This window comes from Tasmannia lanceolata, unplaced genomic scaffold, assembly GCF_043159265.1.
Source record: "Tasmannia lanceolata isolate RefF3 unplaced genomic scaffold, GAP_Taslan_0.1 ptg000008l, whole genome shotgun sequence".
In the NCBI taxonomy this organism is placed as follows: Eukaryota; Viridiplantae; Streptophyta; class Magnoliopsida; order Canellales; family Winteraceae; genus Tasmannia; species Tasmannia lanceolata.
Genome location: NW_027518685.1, coordinates 2,290,116 through 2,313,167, shown reverse-complemented (window position 1 = coordinate 2,313,167; position 23,052 = coordinate 2,290,116). Strand labels below are relative to the sequence as shown.

At 38.3% G+C, this 23,052-nt stretch overlaps 2 protein-coding genes and 1 pseudogene across 2 annotated transcripts; all 3 read right to left on the bottom strand.

Annotated features, from left to right (window-relative positions):
- LOC143883909 (G-type lectin S-receptor-like serine/threonine-protein kinase At2g19130) lies at positions 1–2,835 on the bottom strand. Its single transcript, XM_077387233.1, has one exon. The coding sequence runs from the start codon at positions 2,760–2,762 to the stop codon at positions 369–371; it is 2,394 nt and encodes a 797-aa protein (XP_077243348.1). The 5' UTR covers positions 2,763–2,835; the 3' UTR covers positions 1–368.
- Positions 2,836–12,704: 9,869 nt separating this feature from the next.
- LOC143882541 (G-type lectin S-receptor-like serine/threonine-protein kinase At2g19130 pseudogene) lies at positions 12,705–15,283 on the bottom strand (annotated as a pseudogene).
- Positions 15,284–18,644: 3,361 nt separating this feature from the next.
- On the bottom strand, positions 18,645–21,103 carry LOC143882539 (G-type lectin S-receptor-like serine/threonine-protein kinase At2g19130). Its single transcript, XM_077386017.1, has 2 exons — positions 20,932–21,103; positions 18,645–20,656 (listed from the first exon to the last, which is right to left on the bottom strand). The coding sequence occupies exons 1-2, from the start codon at positions 20,962–20,964 to the stop codon at positions 18,722–18,724; spliced, it is 1,968 nt and encodes a 655-aa protein (XP_077242132.1). The 5' UTR covers positions 20,965–21,103; the 3' UTR covers positions 18,645–18,721.
- Between the last annotated feature and the right edge of the window lie 1,949 nt (positions 21,104–23,052).

Below are 23,052 nucleotides of genomic sequence, written 5' to 3'. Positions count from 1 at the left end.
AAATCAGAAGACATCAAGATGATAGACTATTAATATAATTTAAACCTTGTAGGCAGTACATAAGAATTGGAAAGCTCAAGCTTTCATACATATGCAAACATTTTATTGCAGAATATTAACCGCTTCTGCACTCATTATTTTTCTAAGAGCTCAAGATCATATATGCACATATTTATAGCAACATTTACCCCCAAACAAACTAAAAAAATCCACACCACTATGCAGATTAAAACGCTAAGTCATAAGTTATGACGTACAATAAAGATTACTAACTTTTGACAGAAAGTGAAGAGTCAGAAACTGCCTTGATGATTTGATGATTTTCATTGCTTAGAACTTGTTGAGGATGTGCTTTTAGACTGAGAACCTCATGAGGCACTGCTCCGTGTCTGAGAGCCTCGATCAGACGACGACTCTGAGAAGACTGTAACATTCTCTTGATTTTCTACAAAAATCTGAAGAGCCCTTGGGATTGGAGGCATATTTACCTCTAAAACTCCCTCTAGGATTTGAACAACCTGCCCCATTGATGGCCTGTACTCCTCATCATCTTGAATGCACCAACAAGCAACTCTACAAGCTCTATTGAGTTCTTCCATGTCAACATTGCCCTCTAAGCTGTAATCAACCAAGGAAAGGATTTTGCCTTCTGTTATTTTTTTCGCTGCCCAAGTAGGGAAAAAAATAATCTTCCCATCCTCAGATTGCTCCACATTTCTCCTGCCTGATATAATTTCAAAAAACATCATCCCATAGCTATAAACATCAGCCTTTGATGTGATAGGAAGGCCCGAGATCCATTCTGGTGCAAGGTAGCCTCTCGTTCCTCTCATGGTAGTTAGAGCTCGGCTGAAGTCCCGTCCAATAAGCTTTGCCAGCCCAAAGTCTGCCACTTTAGAACAAAATGCTGCATCCAAAAGTATGTTTTCCGGCTTGATGTCGCAATGTACAATGCAATCTCTGCATTTTTCATGGAGATAAGCTAATCCTCTAGCTGTTCCCAGAGCAATTTGGTATCTTGTTTTCCAGTCCAAGAACTTGGATTTCTTTTGAAACAAATGTGAATCTAAAGAACCATTTGGCATGTAATCATAAACCAGCAATCTTTTAACACCTACGGAGCAGAACCCACGAAGGCGAATGAGATTAAGATGCTGAATTGTCCCAATCGTGCTCACTTCTGCTCGAAATTGCTTCTCACCTTGTCTAAGGCCTTCGAGTTTTTTTACAGCTATGGATGTTGAATCAGGCAAAATCCCTTTAAAAACTGAACCGAAACCGCCTCCCCCTAATTTTTCAGAGAAGTTCTTGGTGGCACTCTGCAAATCTCTGTAGCTATATGATATCAAAGAACCCTCAACTGCTTTTGATGAACTAGTCATGCATCTCTTTCTAATCACAACCAAAAGAATTCCCATTATGACAACTATAACCCCCGCAGCTGCACCTACAATCAACCCAGTATGTGCTTTCTTCTTACCTCCAGAATCCGGGATCTCAGAAGCTGCAAGGCGAAGATAAAGATCTCCATTACTACCCAAAGTAGATAGTTGTCTCAGATTCCAAAGCTCTCCATACCATATCGTGCACCCACTACTATTATAAGCATAGGCAGTACAAGAACAGTTATTCAAACAAGCTGATTGGCAATCATCAACACTTCCAACTGTCAAAGCATGTTGATTAGCAGGAAACTGCAGATCATTTACCCTCCTGAACCGATCTTTTTCTCCATTAAAAGAGATGTTATTACCGCATTTCAAAGGTGTTTTCCTCACACACCCACCAGACCAATCACTCAAATTCCAATTTTCTGCAGAAGCTGGTTCGAAACCTTGCGCACAAGTACAGAAGGCCGAGTTCTCGCTGCAGCTACCAAAAGGCCCACAAAGAGAATAAACATCACATTGGTCTCTTGGTTGAGACCAAAATAAATTCCACTCTTTATTAGTCTCCAACCATGTATATTGCTTGATTTGCCCTGACAAATCCATCACAAATCTTGAAGTAACTTTAGGATCATAAACAGAGTAGGTGAAATACTTAACCGTTTCATTATCAGTAAAATTGAAATTGTAAAGAAAGTTTAATCTCATTTCAGGAACTCCACTGAAAATGTGCCCATTCCAATCCCCACTGCTCCAGTACCTCTGAGATCTATTCCATAGTATTAAATACTGACTGCTGCTACCTGGGTCTATTTCAAGAGAAAATGGACCAGGAGCTGGATCATCAGAACTACGCCATGAAGTGAGAAGCTGGTTTTCTCCAGTGATCTTATTCAGTCCTACCTGTCCTCCAGGTAGCCATGTATGAGTTGGGTGATCAAAACTCTGCCAAAACACAACAGAGGAATTCGACCCATCTCTCAAAACTAGATTCCCACTGTCAAGAAGAATAGCTATTGTTCCATTTGAGGTTTTAACAGTTGAATTTGTGGACCAAATGAGGATGTTTGACTGGTTATGGAGGACTAGATTACCATCTTCTGAGATTTTTAGTTGTGATGATGTGTCAGGGAGGGGTGTTTCTCTATTTGCTACCCAAACTAGTGTTTGTAATGAGACTTTATTGTACCATATGCCAATGTAATGTTTTTGAGACTTACCTGGGGAGAAGAAGCCCAATACAAAGTTTCCACCTCTAGAGGTTATGTTCTGGTCTCCAGAGAGTGATTGGCCTGGTGAGATGGTATCAGCTGCCATAGAAAGATCGACAAAAAGGAAAACAAGGAAGAACCATGGCCAGCATCTGATACTCATCCCTGTGAACTGTGAAGACAAAACCAAACAATCAAGATATTCGAAGAAGAAGAAGAAAACGGTGAGACTGAAAGCAAAGCCTTGCACCTTAAAAAGATAATAAATGCCCAGTGGAAATCACTAAAATAGCCTTTACTTTTGATTTTAAAAACTTTTCTAAACGACTGAAATAGTAACTCTTGCAGTTCACACCAAAGAAATAGTGGAGTCAATTAGATATTTTTAAATTTTGACTGGGATTAATAAAATAATATGAAATCTGGATGCACAATTTCTCACTTTTGTAAGTGATAATCATGAAATAAAGAATGAAATAACCAGATGGGCATTTTCGTCATTTTAGGTGTTACGCCGTAGAAAGTATCCTTCCAGATATCTGGCATTTCTGCAATTTTGCTTTGAACGGGAGGACTAAAAGTCAACGAACGCGGACAACCACAGAAGAAGCAGAAAATATCTTTTGATTTTTTCCACAATTCCGTCAGAAGAACTACTCAAAATAAAAAAGTTGAATAATACTGGGAGACGCCTTAATGAAAGATTGGCATGAGACATGCCTAAAGTGGGCCCATGACATGATAGTCCCATGATCCAGACCCTTCATTTCCTAGGCCCCATATTAGATATTTCATAAAATAAAACTCGCAATCATCGGATGATCCAAGCTGTTGGATCGATCGTCTGAAAAACGAAGCGATGATCAACCACCGTCTAGTCCTTCTTTCCAAAGGTTAGAAATGTTCAAAGAGAGTAATTTTCACGCAATGCGGTCAAGAAATATAGGGTTTTGGATGGATGGTCAGAATTATGCAGATTTCATGTGGGTGGGGCCTAGACAAAGCTCCTTCTATGCGTGTCTTATGGTAAAAGATTCTCGTAGTATCATTCCCCTGTTCAAAGAAAGTCACGCTTGGTGGTATAAGTAGGAGTGAATGGCGTGAGTATAGGGGCAACAAACCTGAGCCTTGTAAAAGACGGGAGATTCCATGGTCCAATACGGCACCTAATGAACTGAAAAGCGTGGGGCCCAGTTATTTCCGTCAATACGAATCAACCGAGTTAACTCGGCCAGTATCGGTGGCTCGTTTTTGTGTGTTGGTGCTTTAATTGCAGCGGTCGCGTCGTATTATCTTGGTGACGATCTCATGTTGAAACCTTTACTGTGGTGGGCTCCACTGGAGATTGGATAACCTCAAAACTCACAACCATCCAAAATTCCAAATGATACTGACAATCTAATGTTGAACAAAATAAAAGAAAGCGGGCCTACCATCTCACTTATGCAAGATTACAATGTAAATTGTGAGCTGCTAGAGGAAGGAAGTTTTCCTTACACCTCTGCCTAACAACTCCACCAACACACTGACAATGCATTAATTACCAGTTCATTGATTAGCACCTGATTTATTTCTTTCACAGAGTGACAAACTCCAGCGAGAACCGTCCCAATCCGTGCTAATTACCGGCTCTCTCTTCTTTATTATTACTGGTTGAAGTTATGATCAAACCTGAAATTTGAGCCGGGTGGGTTAAGGAGTGAAATCCATGCTTATAACTAAGTTAGTTCATGAATATTTAAATGCATGTGCAATGCATTGCGATCCATTTCATATACTTATGTCTATATACTTAATTACGTATGTCTAGTTGAACCCAATTGATGGCAATGGATCATTTCACGGAAGCACTGGTAAGAATCTTAGATTTGTAACCTATTTATATTTGCATATGACTCTTTTACAATGTAAAGAGTGCTCTCCGAGCTTGGAAATGTTAAACACATTTATGTACTTACATACATGTTGCCTAGGCATTGCCTCCGACATAGTTCTAATGCTAAAACTAAACTATGGAACATCACTGCATAACATTCAGATGTGTACACACAAAGCTACCCATCTCCTGACCTGAAGATCCTCCTCATCTTTGTAAGGTCAAAACTTCTTCCAATATTAGCTTCCATATCATCTGATAATCAAGTCAGAGTGGAATGAACCTCCCCTTGCAAATTCAAACGTGTCATTGTGTTACTTTTGTTGACGAATGGTTACTCTTGATTCTAAAGGTGACATCAAATAGAAGAGGCCAGAAACTGTAAAGAAGGAATGAGCCATTAAACTTAAATACATCTACATCTATGAAAAATAGTACTAATATGAAGCTAACAAATTAAGAAGAAAGTAAATGTAAACTATAAAATATACCTTCTCAGTTTCGCCAGAAACAAGTAGACCTTTTTCCCCATGTTTTGACTCAATAGATTAAATTAGTGAGTAGAATAAGATGGAAAATAAAAACACAAAAAAAAAACATGTCTAAATTCAAAGAACCATGAGAGTGGTGTTTGAAGAACTTAACACAAGTGTATCGCCTGTAATGACAGTATCATTAATCTGCACAAGCAAAAGCATTACTTTTAATATTAATTCATTCATTCTCAAGCTAACGACAACATGATATGAATAAAAACTCAATTTTGTCTTGGATGTATTTCTTTTATCAATTTGACTTGCCCAAAGTTATATTTGAGGGAAACTCATTAATTTGAATTCATCTTTAGATATTCCTCATATTATTCTCTATAAATATTCAGTCTTGAAAAATTGCAAACAATTCATATTTTTTTCTTTCCGTTTCCAATATTTCCTTTAATAATTTGAAATCATACTTAATTTCTATTGAATCTGTTTGGATTGCAAGAAAATTTGTTTTTCACTCAATTTTACACTATATGAACTAATGTTTGGGTCCCAAATATAAAAAAATTGACACAAATCACATTTCTGACAAAAAATTTTATTTAGGGAAAAATTTCCTTTCTACAATTACGAGAGATTTGGAATGATCATGCAAGTTTTATTAGAAGTGAAAGAAAAGAGGAAAGTTTTATTGGCTTTTAAAGAGGCAATCTCTAGGTAAGTTGATAGGTTTGGTGTTCTAAAGAAGTTTTATTGGTGTTACAAGAATGGTGGTGAAGGTTGCCACTTTTGGATGCATATTGAAGGAAATGTTCATAGGAAAAAGCAACAAATGGTGATTTTTTGGACGATTTTAGTAGTGTATTTACTGCTTAAAATGAGAGAAATAGCTTAAAGAAAGTAGATAACGTTCAAAAAGAGTTTTTATATGATGAAAGGCCTTATGAGTCCTTTATTTTTCAAAAAGTATTGTACGGCCCAACGAATAGGATGATCCAAACCGTCTATAAGATAGGACACAACCTAAATAGGTTGTGCCCCAAAATTCATTTCTGTGGGTTGATCCTAACCATCTGATCTATAGGGGGACCGCACATTAGAGGGTTGATAATAGATTGGATGGTTAGCTTCCTCGGCGAAATAGCTTCCTCGCCAAATTACTTAGCAAATCCCGAAGCCATTTCACGGCTCGCTTTTGAACAGCCACCTCACATGAATTAACATAAGGGATTTTTGTTGTTTAGTCCCTACATGGCAAAATAATTGCTTAATTTTTTTCTCTTTTTTTCATAATGAAATTTATCTAGGGTGATGATAAATTTGAACCCCTTTAAGGATAATTCACACCCCCTGTAATCTGATTGGCCGTCAAAAAGCATTAAAGTATGCCACAACGGTAGGGGTGCGAATTTATCATCTCCTTTATTTCTTATTTATTACCCAAAAATCGTAGATGTGAAAAAGCTAAACTTTAATAGTTAAGGAAATAGCAGCAGCTGGCATTTTCCTTTTTGACTTTTTGGACGCTTGCACATAGTATTTGTTGCTGAAATAGCAAAAATACCCTTAAGGAAGTGCGAAATTTCATGAAGCTTTATCTTAAATGACAGAAGAATACGAATGGGATATCGTTGGAATTTAGGCTAAAGTGGGGAAGAAAATAACCCATGATTCTCGCTTTATATATAGTATAAGGATTTTTTTTTTTGAATGATAGCCAAGAATATATTAAGCATAAAAAGACCGAGATGGTCAAATTACAAAGAGGAAAAGAGAGACAAACAACAGGGAAAATCTAAAACAAAATTAAGGTGGAAGAGAATCAAATAAAGCTAATGCTTCTTTGGAGACACCATCTTCTTTGGAGACACCATCCCTCGCCAAACTATCCGCCACCGAATTAGCGGATCTTCTAATATGATGGAAAACTAGGGGCAATGAACCAATCTGATCAAACACTTCATCAAAGAGCGAATCAAATCTTCAAGGGTGATTATGTGATCATTTTAACCAACGAATCACACTTAGGGAGTCTCCTTCCACCACCTAGGATGCCAATTGGAATTGCTCCATTAGTTTTATCCCTTGGTGATCTGCTATCACTTAAGCTTCCGACACATCCGCTTCCCCAATGAGACCGGCGAAAGCCCATAAGACCTCTCCCAAATCATTCCTTAACACTCCTCCAATAGCGGTTGGACCTGGTTTTCCCAAACTTGAGCCATCAAAGTTAAGTTTGAGGAAACCCGGAGGAAGAGGAGCCCACACTTCAACCACCTTCTCCTTTAATTTCACACTATAGCTTACTTCTCTCCAACCTTCCCAATAGCATACTTCTCTCCAACCTTCCCATAAGTCATAAACGGAGACAAATCTAAAACAAGGGATGACGTTAACCTATGCTATTGTTAATGCCATAGCTTTGGAAAATAGCAATGATGGACCTTTGGACACTCCCTTGAATATTCTTGCATTTCTTTCCTTCCAAAGAACCCACAAAGTAACAATTAGGGACATGTTCCAAAGGACTTTACCTTTCGTCTTCCAAGGGATGAGAGACCAACCTTGGAAAAGGCCCATAAGGCTTGAAGGAAACACCCACTCCATCCCAAATCTGCATAACACCTTGCTCCAAACTGATGCAACTTTGCAGTGTAAGAATAGATGATCTATTGATTCCCCATCCTCAATACATAATGCACAACGGTTTACTATAATCGTATTTCTTTCCCTCAGAAAGTCCACTGTTTGAATCCTATTCAACAATGCTGCCCAAGAGAAAATGCTCACCCTCGGTGGTGCCTGAAATCTCCACACTCTAGCAACCTTGGAAGATGCAGGACAAGCCACTAATTTTTGGTAGAAGGATTTGACTGAGAAATCGCCTGAAGAATCCCAAATCCATACCCTTTTGTCTATCCCATTTTGACTAATATAACCTTCTGTCTACAATTGCAACATATTGGCAATGGATGTGAATTCCCTCTCAAAGAAGTTTCTTCGGAATTGAGGCTTCCACACCACAGACCCATTTTCTCTCTCCATGTTTTCTATCACAAACCTATTCTTAGCTAGTAACCAGTTCTTAGCTGAACCGAAATTCTAACCGGCCACATCTCCCCTAGAAAACGACAAAGAAACTCAAGCACACAGGTTGTAGAAGAGATTTCTAAAACCTAGATTTAGGCCTTGTTCGTTTGGGATTATTAACAAGCAATTGTGAAGTAGAACCAGTTATAGAATCGATTGTTTTTATAATCGATGATTGTTATAATTAGTTGATATAATTGTATTCAGTGCTTCAACAATCCCAAACGAACAGGGCCTTAAGATAACTCACAGAACTATCATTTTCTCTCTCCCTTGTTGCCTAACAAAGCCCTTCAGCCTTTGTTTTCTCCTCCTCACATTGCCGCCAATCGATGTTACTCACCGACAGTCTTTGGGTATCTCATTTTCAATCACTGGTATTGCATTTGTTTTGCATGTGGTTTCAGTTTATCTTTGGGTTTTTGGTCTTCTTGAGTCTAAGATTTTTGTATGCATTTTAATTTTTTCGTTTCTTTGGGTTTTTGGTCTTCTTGAGTCTAGGGCTTGTTTATGTGTTTTCATTTGTTCGTTTCATAGAGCTTTCATTATTTGTTTGTATGCTTCTTGAGGTTTTTTATCGTCTTGATGTTGGTTTGAAAAAAAATGGACAAAGGGACATTCTTGGAATTTTATTAATCTTGGGGTTTCTTGGGTTTTTTGTCTTCTTGATATTGATCTTATATGTGTTTTCATCCTTCTTGAGTGTTGTTTCAATCTTACAAGTTCTTTGATTTCCATTTTCATTTTTGGTCTTCTTGCTTTATTTTTCTTTATGTAGATCTGATACATTTGCGGACTCTAATATGACACTTCGAAGAGAGGCTCAAATAATCCCACGTGGTGATGCATGTGCATCATGTGGCAATGTGGAAAGAACCGTGACAAATGCGAAGTTTCCAAGAGATTTAGGAACCAAAATATCTTACAGATATGTTTCTTAATTATTCTCCTTTTCTTTAGTTAGCAATAGATTGGTATAAGGGAATTTTAGGATATCTTTAGGAAGTATATTTTGCTTAGACGTTTTAATTAAGGAGTTTTGCCTTTTATTTTTGAATATATTTTAATAGTTAGGATTTGTCATTTAGTATGATTTTATCTTCTTTATAGAGATGAAGTTGACCTTGAGAAAGGGGACTTTTGGATGGAAAAAAAATCCTCACAATTTTGTGCAAAAGAGGTTTAATGCTTCTTCTTGGATTTATTATGTATTGTTACTATTTTACAAAAACCGTAAGGTTTGTGATTGGATTGTCGATTTCTTTTCTTCTACTGCACTAATTTGGTACTAAAGCTCTTGTTGATCTTCTGCATTTGTCGGGAAACGGTGACTACCATGCTTAATAATTGTGAGAGTGGTCGAGGTGTTCGTATGAAGGCTCCTCGTCAAGATCGCCAATTTAATGAAGTCGAAGAATTAAAGAGGCAAGTCAAGCAGAACGTGTAACGCATTTTGAAACACTGAGTTGTGATGACAATAGTCTCACCTTAGATGATGTTAACCCTTATTATCATCGTGCTCTTAGGGGTGAGCTGGGTGAAAGAGAATTTCATAAGCATACGGGTCCTAATCATTTCTATCGTGATATTGATATGTGCTTCAAGTGCTTAGGTTTTGGCCATATAGCAACAGAGTGCCCAAACCATGGTTTCTAGTGTGGGAAGTGAGAGTGGGAAGTGAAGGCTCTCAAGAAGGCGTGAAGTAGGAAGCGTGAAGGGTCATGAAAGCGTGAAATAATTAAAAAATGACTAAATTTAAAAACAATTAAATTCTAGTTTCCAACCAACATAAGCAATTTGAATCCAACCATTATAATTACATGCATCATGTACTTAAAGGAAAATCATTGTCAGCTGAAATGGCTGCGTTGCCCGCTGCATGACTTGATGAAATTTTTTTAGAGACCAAATTATGAATTTTTTATTGGACTTTTGGGATTTAATAATGTTTGGGCATCATAGAATTTATTAATTTTTAAAATTAAAAAAATACCCCATCGTTTGGAAGTTAAGATTTGACCTGGCCGGTAATGACAAAAAGATGTCAGATTTTGTACAAGATGTCAGACTTTGTGCTAGAACTACAAAGTTGACTTTTTATCCTTTTAGATTTCGGCCTTAAAACTATTTTTAATAAATTCAAATGAGGGTATTTTCCAATTTACTTAAATGATTTTGCGTGTAAATACACTGTTCCTTATAATTCTATTTTCTTGAAATTCAATAATTGATACACTACAAAGATTGGGGAAACACGCTTCCCGCATTTTGGGAACACAATTCCCCAATTTTTGGAAAGTGCAATGTTTCCCGCTTCCGAAGCACGCTTTCCCGGAAGCGCGCTTTTCACTTTTCGAAGGCATTTCCGGTAACTTTGTCACAAATAGAAGGTACATATATTTGGTCGAAGAATATGATAAGTTGATTGAATCGCAGGTTCTTGATGAACAACAACATTCTGAAGACTACAATGATGATGAGGGTGACAAGATCACTTGGAACGATCATGGTGATAAGTTAGTGATTTGGCGTGCTATGAATACAACCAAAGTTGAAAAAAGTCCGATTGGTTGCGGAATAAAATTTTCCATACAAGGTGTACGTCGAATGACAAGATATGCAATCTTATCATTGATAGTGAGAGTTGCGAGAACTTTGTGGGACAAGAGATGGTCAACAAGCTCAATCTCAAGACAGAAAGGAGGTCGGCGACTTACAAGCTTACATGGTTCAAGAAAGGAAATGAGGTACTTGTTAATCAATGTCGTTTAGTTTCCTTCTCTATTGGTAAACAATATCAGGATTCGTAATGGTATGATGTGGTGCCAATGGATTTTGTCACTTGTTTTTTCGATCGACCATAACAATACGATATAAAAACTATTCATGATACTTACAAAAATACTTATACATTTGTTAAGGATGGCGTGAAAGTGATTTCGGGTCCATCTAAAATTGTAAGTATTTCTAAGCCTTTAAAAGGGGAGGGAAGAAACTTTCTATCCATGACCACATTTTTGAGGAGTCAAAAGAAAATAAGCAATTGAATCAAGAGAGCAACCAACAATACAAAGAATTGGCCAATAAGTATGGGAAGCATGTGAAATTTAAAGGAGACCTTGTTTAAATCAACATGCATAAGAAAAAGGATTTCAAGGTGTAAACTTGGCAAGTTGGAAGACCGAGTTGATGAATCGTTTTGTGTACTCAAGTGTATTGGTGAGAATGCTCATGTGATTGATTTATGTTGGGACCCGGGTAGAACTCACCCTTAAAAGGTAGTTGTTAAGGGGAGGGTGCCCATTCCCTTATAAGCCCATCCCATCCCTTCAATTTTTTCGATGTGGGATTTCTTGCTTTTGCGTGGAACCCCCAACAATCTCCCCCTCTACACGGAAGTAGCGTGGACCATCTCTCCCCTCCACGCGATGGCAACATGGGAACTACGAGATCTTCTCTGAGGGAATTTCACCATTATCGGAGGCACGTGGACACAATCATCATTGTTTACTCATCAAATTTAAGTTAATTTTCTCTCTCTTTAGTGGCTTAGACTTGAATTTCAAATGAGATACCTTATACATTCTAAACTTGAATTATTCTTCCTTGAGTTTTCAATCTTGAGTGGATCTCTTGAAATACTCTATCTTGGTACATGTCTTGACTTCATTTGATCTTTCGATTGATTCTTTGAGCTTTGATCTTGAGAAGTCTCGCTTTGGTTCTTTCACAACGATCTCTCTGGAGCTAACCTTGGACTATACATGAAACACTAATACATTTAAAAGCATTAGTCTAATTTTGACAAATTGAGTTTGTTAATCATCAAAACATGGATTTAGAAGAGCTTGTTGAACCCTTAGGCTAACAAGACTCGTTGGCCAATTATGCTTGTAAAGGTAAAAATAGTAAAGTTTTAGATATTGGAAGGAAATCCCAACTAGATATTGGGGGTACTTTCAGATGTGATGCTTTGGGAATTCCAAGTATTCAATGTAAGTGAATTTGTGTATTCTGCTGGGTCTGGAGGTAATAAAATTTAAAATTTTTGTATTCGTGTTAATAAAATTTAAGGTATCCTCAACATTCCAAAATAATAATAATAATAATAATAATAATTAAGGTATCCTCCCGTGTTCCAAGATAAATTATGGGATTTAAAAAAGCATCCAGTCACTCGCCTATGTCGGCTATGGTATTTGTTAAAAAATTCAACCCTTGGACAAGGATATTTCTGTCATTATAGTAATTAAACCTTTTTTATACTTTGTCAATTCATCTCCTCTAAATTCAAAAATTTCTGTACAGTGCTTATTACCAATTTTCACAAATTTCAGCTTGTTGCAATTTGTGTTTACTCTCCGTGAGTGAAATTTATATGGAGATGGAAATGTGGATGTGTTCATATGACTTGTCTCAAATGTGTATATTAATCTAGGAATTTGATTGTAATCATTGGTGAATGTACCAAAACATGTTTTTCTTGCAATCAAACAAATGTATGTAATCAAAGGTGAATGTACCAAACAATGGTTTCATACAAGCAGGTTAACAGACCAAACTCCAAAGTTATTTGTTGGACAGAGAAAAAAAATAGCATGGAGAGAAAAGAGCTCCATGCTTCATTTCAGAGAAATTCAAATAAGAAGAGATCAAGCCAATAGATGTATTATAATCACTCAAATGTCATACCCAACAACAAAAATTGAAAGCTCATCTTCCACACGGGCATGCAAAATATTGTTGCTTACGATATTAATCTCTTCTAGAGTTGTAATTTTCATAGGAATTCAAGGAACAAAAATACAATTTTTAACAGCACTTACTCCAATAAGAACACAAGACTCTCCTCATTTTCTTCAAAGATTTGAAGATTCCTTGGAATTGGAGGCATGTTTACCTCTAAAACTCCTTCAAGAATTAGAACAACCTCTCCCATGGATGGCCTACAATTCTCATCATCTTGAATGCACCAACAAGCAACTCTACAAGCCCTATTAAGTTCTTCTATGTTAGCATAACCGTCCAACCTGTAATCCAACAGGCAAAGAACTTCACCTTCTGTTGTTTTCTTCGAAGCCCAAGTCGGGAAAAAGCCAACCTTTCCATCTTCAAATTGTTCTAAGTTTCTCTTGCCTGATATTATTTCAAAAAGCAGCATTCCGTAGCTATAGACGTCAGCTTTTGAAGTGATAGGTAGCCCCAAAACCCATTCCGGTGCGAGATACCCTTTGGTTACCTTCATGGTTGTTAACACTCGGCTAAAGTCTCGGCCAAAGACCTTTGCCAGGCCAAAGTCTGCCACCTTGGGGCAAAATGAGGCATCCAAAAGTATGTTTTCTGGCTTTATGTCGCAGTGTATGATGCAATCTCTACATTTCTCGTGGAGATAAGCTAACCCTCTAGCAGTTCCAAGTGCAATTTGGTATCTGGTTCTCCAGTCCAATATATCGGAGTCTCTTTGAAATAGATGCCCATATAAAGAACCCTTCGGCATGTATTCATAAACCAGCAGCCTTTTCTCACCTTCAGAGCAAAACCCGAGAAGGCGAATGAGATTAAAATGCTGAATTGTCCCAATCGTGCTCACTTCTGCTCGGAATTGCTTCTCACCTTGTCGAAGGCCTTCAAGCTTTTTTACAGCTATGAACGTTGAATCAGACAAAATTCCTTTATAAACTGCACCAAAACCACCTCCCCCTAATTTCATAGAGAAGTTCTTGGTGGCACTCTGTAAATCTCTGTATTTAAATGGTACCAAAAAACCCCAAACTGCATTTGATACTCTAGTCACCTTCCTTTGACATCTCCAAATCAGAACCAAAAGAATACCCATTATGACAACTATAAGCCATGGAGCTGCAACTACAATCAACCGTGAATTTGCTTTCTTCTTACCTCCAGAATCTTGCAGCTCAGAAGCCGCAAGGGGAAGATAAAGATCTCCTCCATTACTATCATCAGCTGATAGTTGATTCAGATTCAAAAGGTCTCCATTCCATATCAAACACCCACCCCTACCATAAGCATAGGCAGTACAAGAGCAGTTGTTCAAGCAAGATGATTGGCAATCACCAGCTCTTCCAACTGTCAAAGGATCTCCAACTGTCAAAGGATATCCATTTACAGGCAACTTCACATCATGCACCCTCCAGAAGCCTTCTTTTCTGCATTGCAAAGGTGTTTTCCTCACACATCCCCGGGACCAATCTCTCAAATTCCAATCTTTCACAGAAGCTGGTTCAAAACCATGCAAACATGTGCAGAAAGGCGACATCTGGCTGCAGCTACCAAAAGGCCCACAAAGAGAATAAACATCACATTGGTCTCTTGGTTGAGACCAAAATAAATTCCACTGGCTAATATTCTCCAACCATGTATATTGCTTCATTTGCCCTGACAAATCCAACACAGAGTTGAAGTAACGGTAGGATCATAAACAGAGTAGGTGAAATACTTAACCGTGTCATTATCAATAAACTTGAAATTGTAGAGAAAGTTTAATCTCATTTCAGGAAGCTTACTGAAAATGTGCCCATTCCAATCCCCACTAGCCCAGTACCTCTCAGATCTATTCCATAGCATAAAATACTGACTGCTATTACCTGGGTCTATCTCAAGAGAAAATAGACGAGGAGCTGGATCGTCAGAACTGCGCCATGAAGTGAGAAACTGGTTTTCTCCAGTGATCTTATTCAGTCCTACCCGTCCTCCAGGGAGCCATGTATGAGTTGGGTGATCAAAACTCTGCCAAAACACAACAGAGGAGTTCGACTTATTTCTCAAAACTAGATTACCATTGTCAAGAAGAACAGCTAGTGTTCCATTTGAGGTTTTAACAGTTGAATTTGTGGACCAAATGAGGATGTTTGACTGGTTATGGAGGACTAGATTACCATCTTCTGAGATTTTTAGTTGTGATGATGTGTCAGGGAGGGGAGTTTCTCTATTTGCTACCCAAACTGGGGTTTGTTCTGAGACTTTTTTGTACCACATGCCAAACCTGGAGAGAAGAAACCCAATTCAAAGTTGCCACCTCTGGAGGTTATGGTATGCTCTCCTGAGAGTGATTGACCGGGTGAGATGGTATCAGATGCTATAGAAAGATTGGCTTTTGAAGAGAAGTAGGCAAAGAGGAAAACAAGGAAGAACCATGGCCTGCATCTGATACTCATCCTTGTGGAGACAAAGCCAAACAATCAAGATATTCGAAGAAGAAGAAGACAGTAAGACTGAAAGCAAAACGTTGCACCTTAAAAAGATAAAAAATGGCCAGTGGAAATTACTAAAATAGACTTTATTTTAATTTTTAATTTTTAATTTTTTTAATAATTTTCCTAGCAAAATATTCTTGTAGTAAATTTGATAAAGAAATCATGAGATGTCATGCCAGCCATATGAGGACAGAAGAAATCTGATCTTTTTAATATAGTATATATTTTTAATTTCTAAATAATATTCTGATATGAATTAAAAGGACATTTTTTCCATGGGAAATGATTTCAGCACAAACATGTTTTGATAACTTGTGCTCATGTATCTTGTCTTTTAGTATTTAAAGAGCTGTAAAAGGGATATTGCGCTTCCCAAAAAGCACCAAGGGACAATTCAACACTAAAAGACAACATACCGGAGCGCATGTATCAAAATATAGTTGTGCTGAAATCATTTTCCTTTTTCCTTTTCTGGGTCTTTTTAACCTTCAAATGATATGGTAAGTAGGATAATCTCTAAACAATATTTTAAACTTTTGTAGGTGACAATCATGAATTAAGAATGAAATAACCAGATGGCCATTTTCGTCAATTTAGGTAATTACACAGTAGAAATTAGCCTTCTAGATATCTGGCATTTCTGTAAGTTTGCTTTGAACGGGAGGACGAAAATTCAACGGACGAGAGTTCGAATCCCCTGGGCTTGCTCGATGCGCATGGTTTACGGGTGATTGCGCGCATCCGGAGGGAATTAGTCCCACTCTACAAAGTGGGGTGGCGACACCCTACGTCAACAAAAAATAAGAAAACATCTTTTGCTTTTTTCCACAATTCCGTTTGAGAGATTTTATAAGGTGTAAGCCCTTATAGTACCTTATTTTTCAAAAAGTACTGTATGGACCACATCATAGGATGATCCAAACCGTCTGTTTGAAGGACTACTCAAAATAAAAAGCGGAATAGAACTGCGAGGCGCCTTAATGAAAGAATGGCATGAGAGATGCCTAAACTGGGCCCATGACATGAAAGTCCCATGATCCAGACCCTTCATTTCATAGGCCCCACATTGGATATTTCATAAAACAAACTCCCAATCATTGGATGATCCAAACTGTTGGATCGATAGTCTGAAAAGTGAAGCGATGATCAAACGTCTAGTCCTTCCTTCCAATGGTTAGAAATTTTCAAAGAGAGTAATTTTCACGCAATGCCATCCAAGAAGTCTAGGGTTTTGGATGGAGGGTCAGAATCATGCAGATTTCATGTGGGCGGGCCCAGGTAAAGCTCCTTCTATGCGTGCCTTATACTCTCATGGTAAGAGATTCTCATAGTATCATTCCCAATTTCAAAGAAAGTCACGCGTGGTGTTCTATATAGGAATGGCGTGAATGAAGGGGAACAGACTTGAGCCTTGCATAAGATGGTAGATTCCATGGTCGGCGTGTAGTCTGAGTCCACCCGGATGAAACGGCACCTAACGCGCTAAAAAGCGTGGGTCCAGTTATTTCCGTCAATACGAGTCAACCGAGTTAACTTGGTCAGTATCTGTGAGTCGTTTTTGTGTTCGAGTGCGTTAAATGCAGCGGGCGCGTCGTATTTTCTTGGTGACGATTTGCACCCGCAAAGGACATGGAAGTGGGGCCCACATGTGACCTCCCATGTTTGGAACCTTTATTATGAGGGCTCCACTAGAGATTGGATAACCAATTTTTCCTCTAGATAGAGAGAGAGAGGTCAAAACAAACATATAAGCAAACAAAGAGAGCACTATAAAGAGGATGAAAATAAACCATATCTGCAAATAACATGTAAAACCTAAGCAAATGGAGGATAATGGACCTACTAGAGCATAGGTTTATCACCTAAAGCAAACTAAAGAGAACCAATGGAGTTTTTTTTTCAAATGACAATGGCAATGAAATTTTTTTCAAATAGCAATGGCGATGGAAATTGAGTTTTTACCTTTTGGAAAGCTTGAGGAAGAAGAAGATAAAAGGTGAAAAGGGTAGGTGAAAGTCCATTGTGATTAGTGCCTAAAAGGTGGAGGGAAAAGCAAGAAGGGTATTCTTGTCCTAAAATCACTCTGACTGTATCTGACAGCCCCTCTTTCATGATTTTAAAAAGTCCACCCTTATTCACAATTTCAACAAAACTTTGCATTTTTTTAATAATTTTCCTAGCAAAAAATTCTTGTAGTAAATTTGATAAAGAAATCATGAGATGTCATGCCAGCCATACGAGGACAGAAGAAATCTGATCTTTTTAATATAGTATATATTTTTAATTTCTAAATAATATTCTGATATGAATTAAAAGGACATTTTTTCCATGGGAAATGATTTCAGCACAAACATGTTTTGATAACTTGTGCAATTAACCGGTTCATTGCTGAACCGAAATTCCCACAGGCCTCCACTCCCCTAGAAAACGACAAAGGAACTCAGGCACGCAGTTTTAGAGAGAGAGGAGAGAGAGACGTGGCCGTCGATTTAAGATATTAGGGGGTCTATTTATCACTGCCCTACTTTATATAATTAAAAAAAATTGAGAGTTTTGAGTTAATAAATTTGAGATTTAGCCCACACCATAGGATGATCGAAACTGTCCATTTGATTAGCCACAACATAAATAGGTTGCGCCCCAAAACCGTCCATTTTCCAAAATACGAATTTGTGTTCTCTCGCCATAAACCCAGATTACATGTGGGCTCCCTTTTAATCTACTGCAAATCCAAAATGTGCCTCTAGTTTTAATGGTTCTTGGGCTTTCAATGTGGTCCCAACAGGAGAAATCCAGAGAAAACAATTTCCTTTCCAAACTAGACAAACCAAGCATAGAAAAGTTTTTCTTGGAATTTTTTTCTTTCCTATGTCTGGCAAATCGGACAGTAGAAAAATATTCCGTGAAATTACAGATAATTGTGGAAAGGAAAAAAATTATGCCGTAAATGTTTTTCTTGCAGTCCAAAGAGGGCCTAAACAAATGATAAATTTTTCCAGATTTATTTGATTTACGCTCGCAGGAGTTACAACACCATTTGATTACTAGTGTCTAACTCTCTGCCTTTATGTGGAAAGTTCAGGATTTCACAGACTTCAGTATCTAGACATTCACACGGGAACTTTTGATCCAACAAATGTTTGTAATCAATGGTGACTGTACCAAAAAATGGGTTTATACAAGTAGGTTAACAGACCATACTCCAAAGTTATTTGTCATGACAGAGAAAAAAATCCATTGGAGAGAAAAAAAGTGCCATGCTTCATTTCAGAGAAATTTAAACAAGAGATCAAGATGATAGATATATTATTATCACTCAAATGTTATACTCAGAAACAAAACAGAGAACCTAAAAGCTCCTCTTACATACACGCATGCAAAACATTGTTGTGTAGAACATGAACCTCTCATGAGTTGTAATTTTCATAGGATTTCGAAAAAGAATTTCTAATAGCATTTATTCCAATAAGAACACGAGACTCTCTTGATCTTCTTCAAAGATTTCAAGAGACCTTGGAATTGGAGGCATGTTTACCTCTAAAACTCCCTCAAGGATTTGAACAATATCACCCATGGATGGCCTACAATTCTCATTGTCTTGAATGCACCAACAAGCAACTCTACAAACCCTACCAAGTTCTTCTATGTTAGCATTACTTGCCAACCTGTTATCCAATAAGCAAAGAACTTCACCTTCTGTTATTTTCTTCGAAGCCCAAGTGGGGAAAAAGCCAACCTTTCCATCTTCAAATTGTTCTAAGTTTCTCTTGCCTGATATCATTTCAAAAAGCAGCATTCCGTAGCTATAAACATCAGCTTTGGATGTGATAGCTAGGCCAAAAACCCATTCCGGTGCGAGATACCCTCTGGTTCCTCTCATGGATGTCAACACCCGGCTGAACTCCCGGCCAAAGACCTTTGCCAGACCAAAGTCTGCCACCTTGGGGCAAAATGCTTCATCCAAAAGTATGTTTTCTGGCTTTATGTCGCAATGTATGATGCAATCTTTGCATTTCTCATGGAGATAAGCTAACCCTCTAGCAGTTCCAAGTGCAATTTGATATCTGGTTGTCCAGTCCAATATATTGGAGTCCCTTTGAAATAGATGCCCATCTAAAGAACCCTTTGGCATGTATTCATAAACCAACAACCTTTTATCACCTTCAGAGCAGAACCCAAGAAGGCGAATGAGATTAACATGCTGAATTTTCCCAATCGTGCTCACTTCTGACCGGAATTGCTTCTCACCTTGTCGAAGGCCTTCGAGCTTTTTTACAGCTATGGAGGTTGAACCAGACATAATTCCTTTAAAAACTGCACCAAAACCGCCGCCGCCTAATTTTTCAGAGAAGTTCTTGGTAGCACTATGTAAATCTTTGTAGCAAAATGGTACCAAAAATCCTTCAACAGCATTTGATACTCTAGTTATCCTTCTCCTTGGACATCCCAAAATCAGAAACAAAAGAAGACACATTATTACAACTATAGCCCCTGCAACTGCACCTATAATCAACCCAGTATTTACTTTCTTTCCTCGAGAATCTTGCAGCTCAGAAGCTGCAAGGCGAAGATAAAGATCTCCTCCCTTGCCATCACTAATAGATAGTTGTCTCAGATTCAAAATGTCTCCGTACCATATCAAGCACCTACTACTATCGTAGGCATAGGCAGTACAAGAACAGTTATTCAAACAAGCTGATTGGCAATCATCAACGCTTCCAGCTGTGAAAAGAAGTTGATTTACAGGCAATGGCATATCATATATCCTCAACTGCATGTCATGCATCCTCCAGAAGCCATCTTTTCCGCATTGCAAAGATGTTTTCCTCACACACCCACCAGACCAATCGCTCGAATTCCAATCTTTTACAGAAGCTGGTTCAAAGCCTTGTGAACATGTACAGGCGGGGAAGCTCTGGGTGCAGCTCCCGAAAGGCCCACAAAGAGAATAAACGTCGCATTGGTCTTTTGGTTGAGACCAAAATAACTTCCATTGTTTAATATCCTCTGGCCATGCGCTTTGCTTGATTTGTCCTGACACATCCATCACAAATCTAGAAGTAATGTTAGGATCATCAAAAGAGTAGGTGAAATACTTGACCTTGTCATCTTCAAAGAAACTGATATTGAAATGGTATTGAAATTTGAATCTCATTTCGGGAACTCCGCTGAAAATGTTCCCATTCCAATCTCCACTGCTCCAGTACCTCTCAGATCTATTCCATAGTATAAAATACTGACTACTATTACCTGGGTCTATCTCAAGAGAAAATAGACCAGGAGCTGGATCGTCAGAACTCCTCCATGAAGTGAGAAGCTGGTTTTCTCCAGTGATCTTGTTCAGTTGCAGCCTTCCTCCAGGAAGCCATGTATGAGTTGGGTGATCAAAACTCTGCCAAAACACAACAGAGGAATTCGACCCATCTCTCAAAACTAGATTCCCATTGTCAAGAAGAACAGCATTTGTTCCATTTGTGGTTTTAACGGTTGAATTTGTGGACCAAATGAGGATTTTTGACTGGTTATGGAGGACTAGATTACCATCTTCTGAGATTTTTAGTTGCGATGAAGTGTCGGGGAGGGGTGTTTCTCTATTTGCTACCCATACTACTGTTTGTTCTGTAACTTTTTTATACCATATGCCAACGTAATGCTTCTGAGAGTTACCTGGAGAGAAGAAACCCAATTCAAACTTGCCATCTTTGGAGATTATGGTCTGGTCTCCAGAGAGTGATTTGCCTGGAGAGATGGAATCAACTGCAATGGAAAGATGGAATTCTGAAGAGGAGGCAAAGAGTAAAATAGCAAAGAAGAAGCACGGCCTGCATCTGATACCCATCTCTGCAGAAACAGGGGCAATATGCAAGATATTCGAGGAAGAGGAGATGAAGTGTGAGTGTATGCTTGAAAGAAAGACGTTGCACCTTAAAAAGAAAAAAAATCCGAGTAGAAGTTACCAAAGGAGCTCTTGATCGTAACCTCAAGAAGACTTTTAACATTGTCCAAAACGTCTGAAATACTCTTAAATTGGAAGGATATAGGACTCATCGGTTTGACTTTAATTTTTCATCTTATATTGAGAGCTTCTAATACTATCATTCCCCTTTATTAAAAAGATCACGCTTGGTGTTATATTAAGTCGGCAACACAACCTCAAATCTTGTATAAGACTGCAGATTCCATGGTCTATGTGTTGACTCGGAGTCTACACGGACAATATGGCAGTCGACTCCGATTGGGATTTTTGACTGGTGGAACAGGAACATATTGCCATCGGTTAGACTTTTTTGTTTATAAGCCATGCTTTTTTATCTAATGTTTTTGGGGCTACTGATGTTCGCATGACCATGTTTTGATTAAGTGCCTTACTCACCTTGTTAATTTTTGTTTTACAAATTTGCTAACAAATTCTCTTTAAATTTATAGCTACTCTCCAGTAATTTTGAAATAATCACGGTGGTATCAGTCAATTTTTTGGATTGTTGGATTATCTTTATAGCCATGGCATCCCACAACAGGTCCTACCAAATGAACCGTCCGGATCATGCTAATGTCAAGTCCTTTTGGTTATTTTTATTCTCTGAGGAATCTTACCAATAGAAAATCCGAATATGAGAAATACACTGTATAAGCTTTACTTGGAGCCACTCGGTTCTTTATCCTTAATCTTCTGCTTTCAAATCATTTATAAAACTATTCAAATGAAGACCTTTATAAAACTATTCAAATGAAGACCTATCAAATGAAGCATCTCGATCACACTTATGTCATGTGGATCAAGATAACATATTCTACAAATTCTACAAATTCATATTTGTGGAAGCAATGGCCCGTATGAATTGGTGTGGGGTTCAAAGAGGAATTTAAAATGGCCTTGATATGACATTTAAAGCGAGTTTACAAACAAAATAAATGTGATTTCACTTGCCACGTCATTTGTAGCAGCTTTAGGAAGCTAACATTTGGGATTCCAGTTGCCACATAGGATTTTAAGGATGAGTTGGCAAGAAGGGGTGCTGTCCACCTTAGCGGTGAATTGTTTCAATTTACGCACAGTTTGGATCCCGGAGAAAAATACTTCGATGGAAAAAAAAATTCTTGGATTATTTATCCTTTCCACGATTTAGAATGACATTATCAGAAGTTGAAGATCCTAAATAAAAATTGAATAGGGTTGGTTAAATTTGGGGAAATGATATTAGCACAACCATGTTTTGGTAATTGCACTACCCAGCTTGTCTTTTTTTTAAAAAAAATTGGCTTGTGAGAGCTTTTTGGGCCTTGGAATAACCATTGGACATCTCTTTAACTACTAAAAGACAAGATGCGTTAGTGCAAAAAACAAAATATGGTTGTGCTGATCTTACTTTTGTTGGCCTGGTCATGGCGTGGCGCTTCGGCCCTACCCTCCTTCGGTCGGGGTGCGAGTGAGCGTGTGTGCGTAGGTGCAGGCATGTCAGCCTCTCACCGAGGCAAGGGTGTGTGAAACCCAGATCAAAGGGGGAACGGTCAAAAGACCAGAGACCTTTTCCATTCGTTGGGATTGGATTTCAAGCGATCGAGAAGAAGAGAGGAACGACACTTCTTCCTTGGGCTCCTTCCGCCTTTTTAAAGGTGGAGAAGGAATTTTCATGTGTGGGGAACGCGGCGCTAAACTCCACCAACGGGGGAAGGCGAGAGCACAAATAAAAAAGGATACGAGAGCTAAAGGGGGGAAGCCCCCACGCACGGGGCATGGAAGGCCCTCGAGTCGATAGACCGTCCGACTCAGACCGAGCGGCAAAGCAA

What these genes read in the sequence shown, in the direction of transcription:
- LOC143883909 (XM_077387233.1), bottom strand. Translation starts at nt 2,762, where the DNA reads ATGAGTATCAGATGCTGGCCATGGTTCTTCCTTGTTTTCCTTTTTGTC.
- LOC143882539 (XM_077386017.1), bottom strand. Translation starts at nt 20,964, where the DNA reads ATGGCAAGTTTGAATTGGGTTTCTTCTCTCCAG. An exon ending in ATTGGGTTTCTTCTCTCCAG is followed by an intron (nt 20,657 to 20,931) that starts GTAACTCTCAGA and finishes GTGTTTTGGCAG; the next exon opens with AGTTTTGATCACCCAACTCA.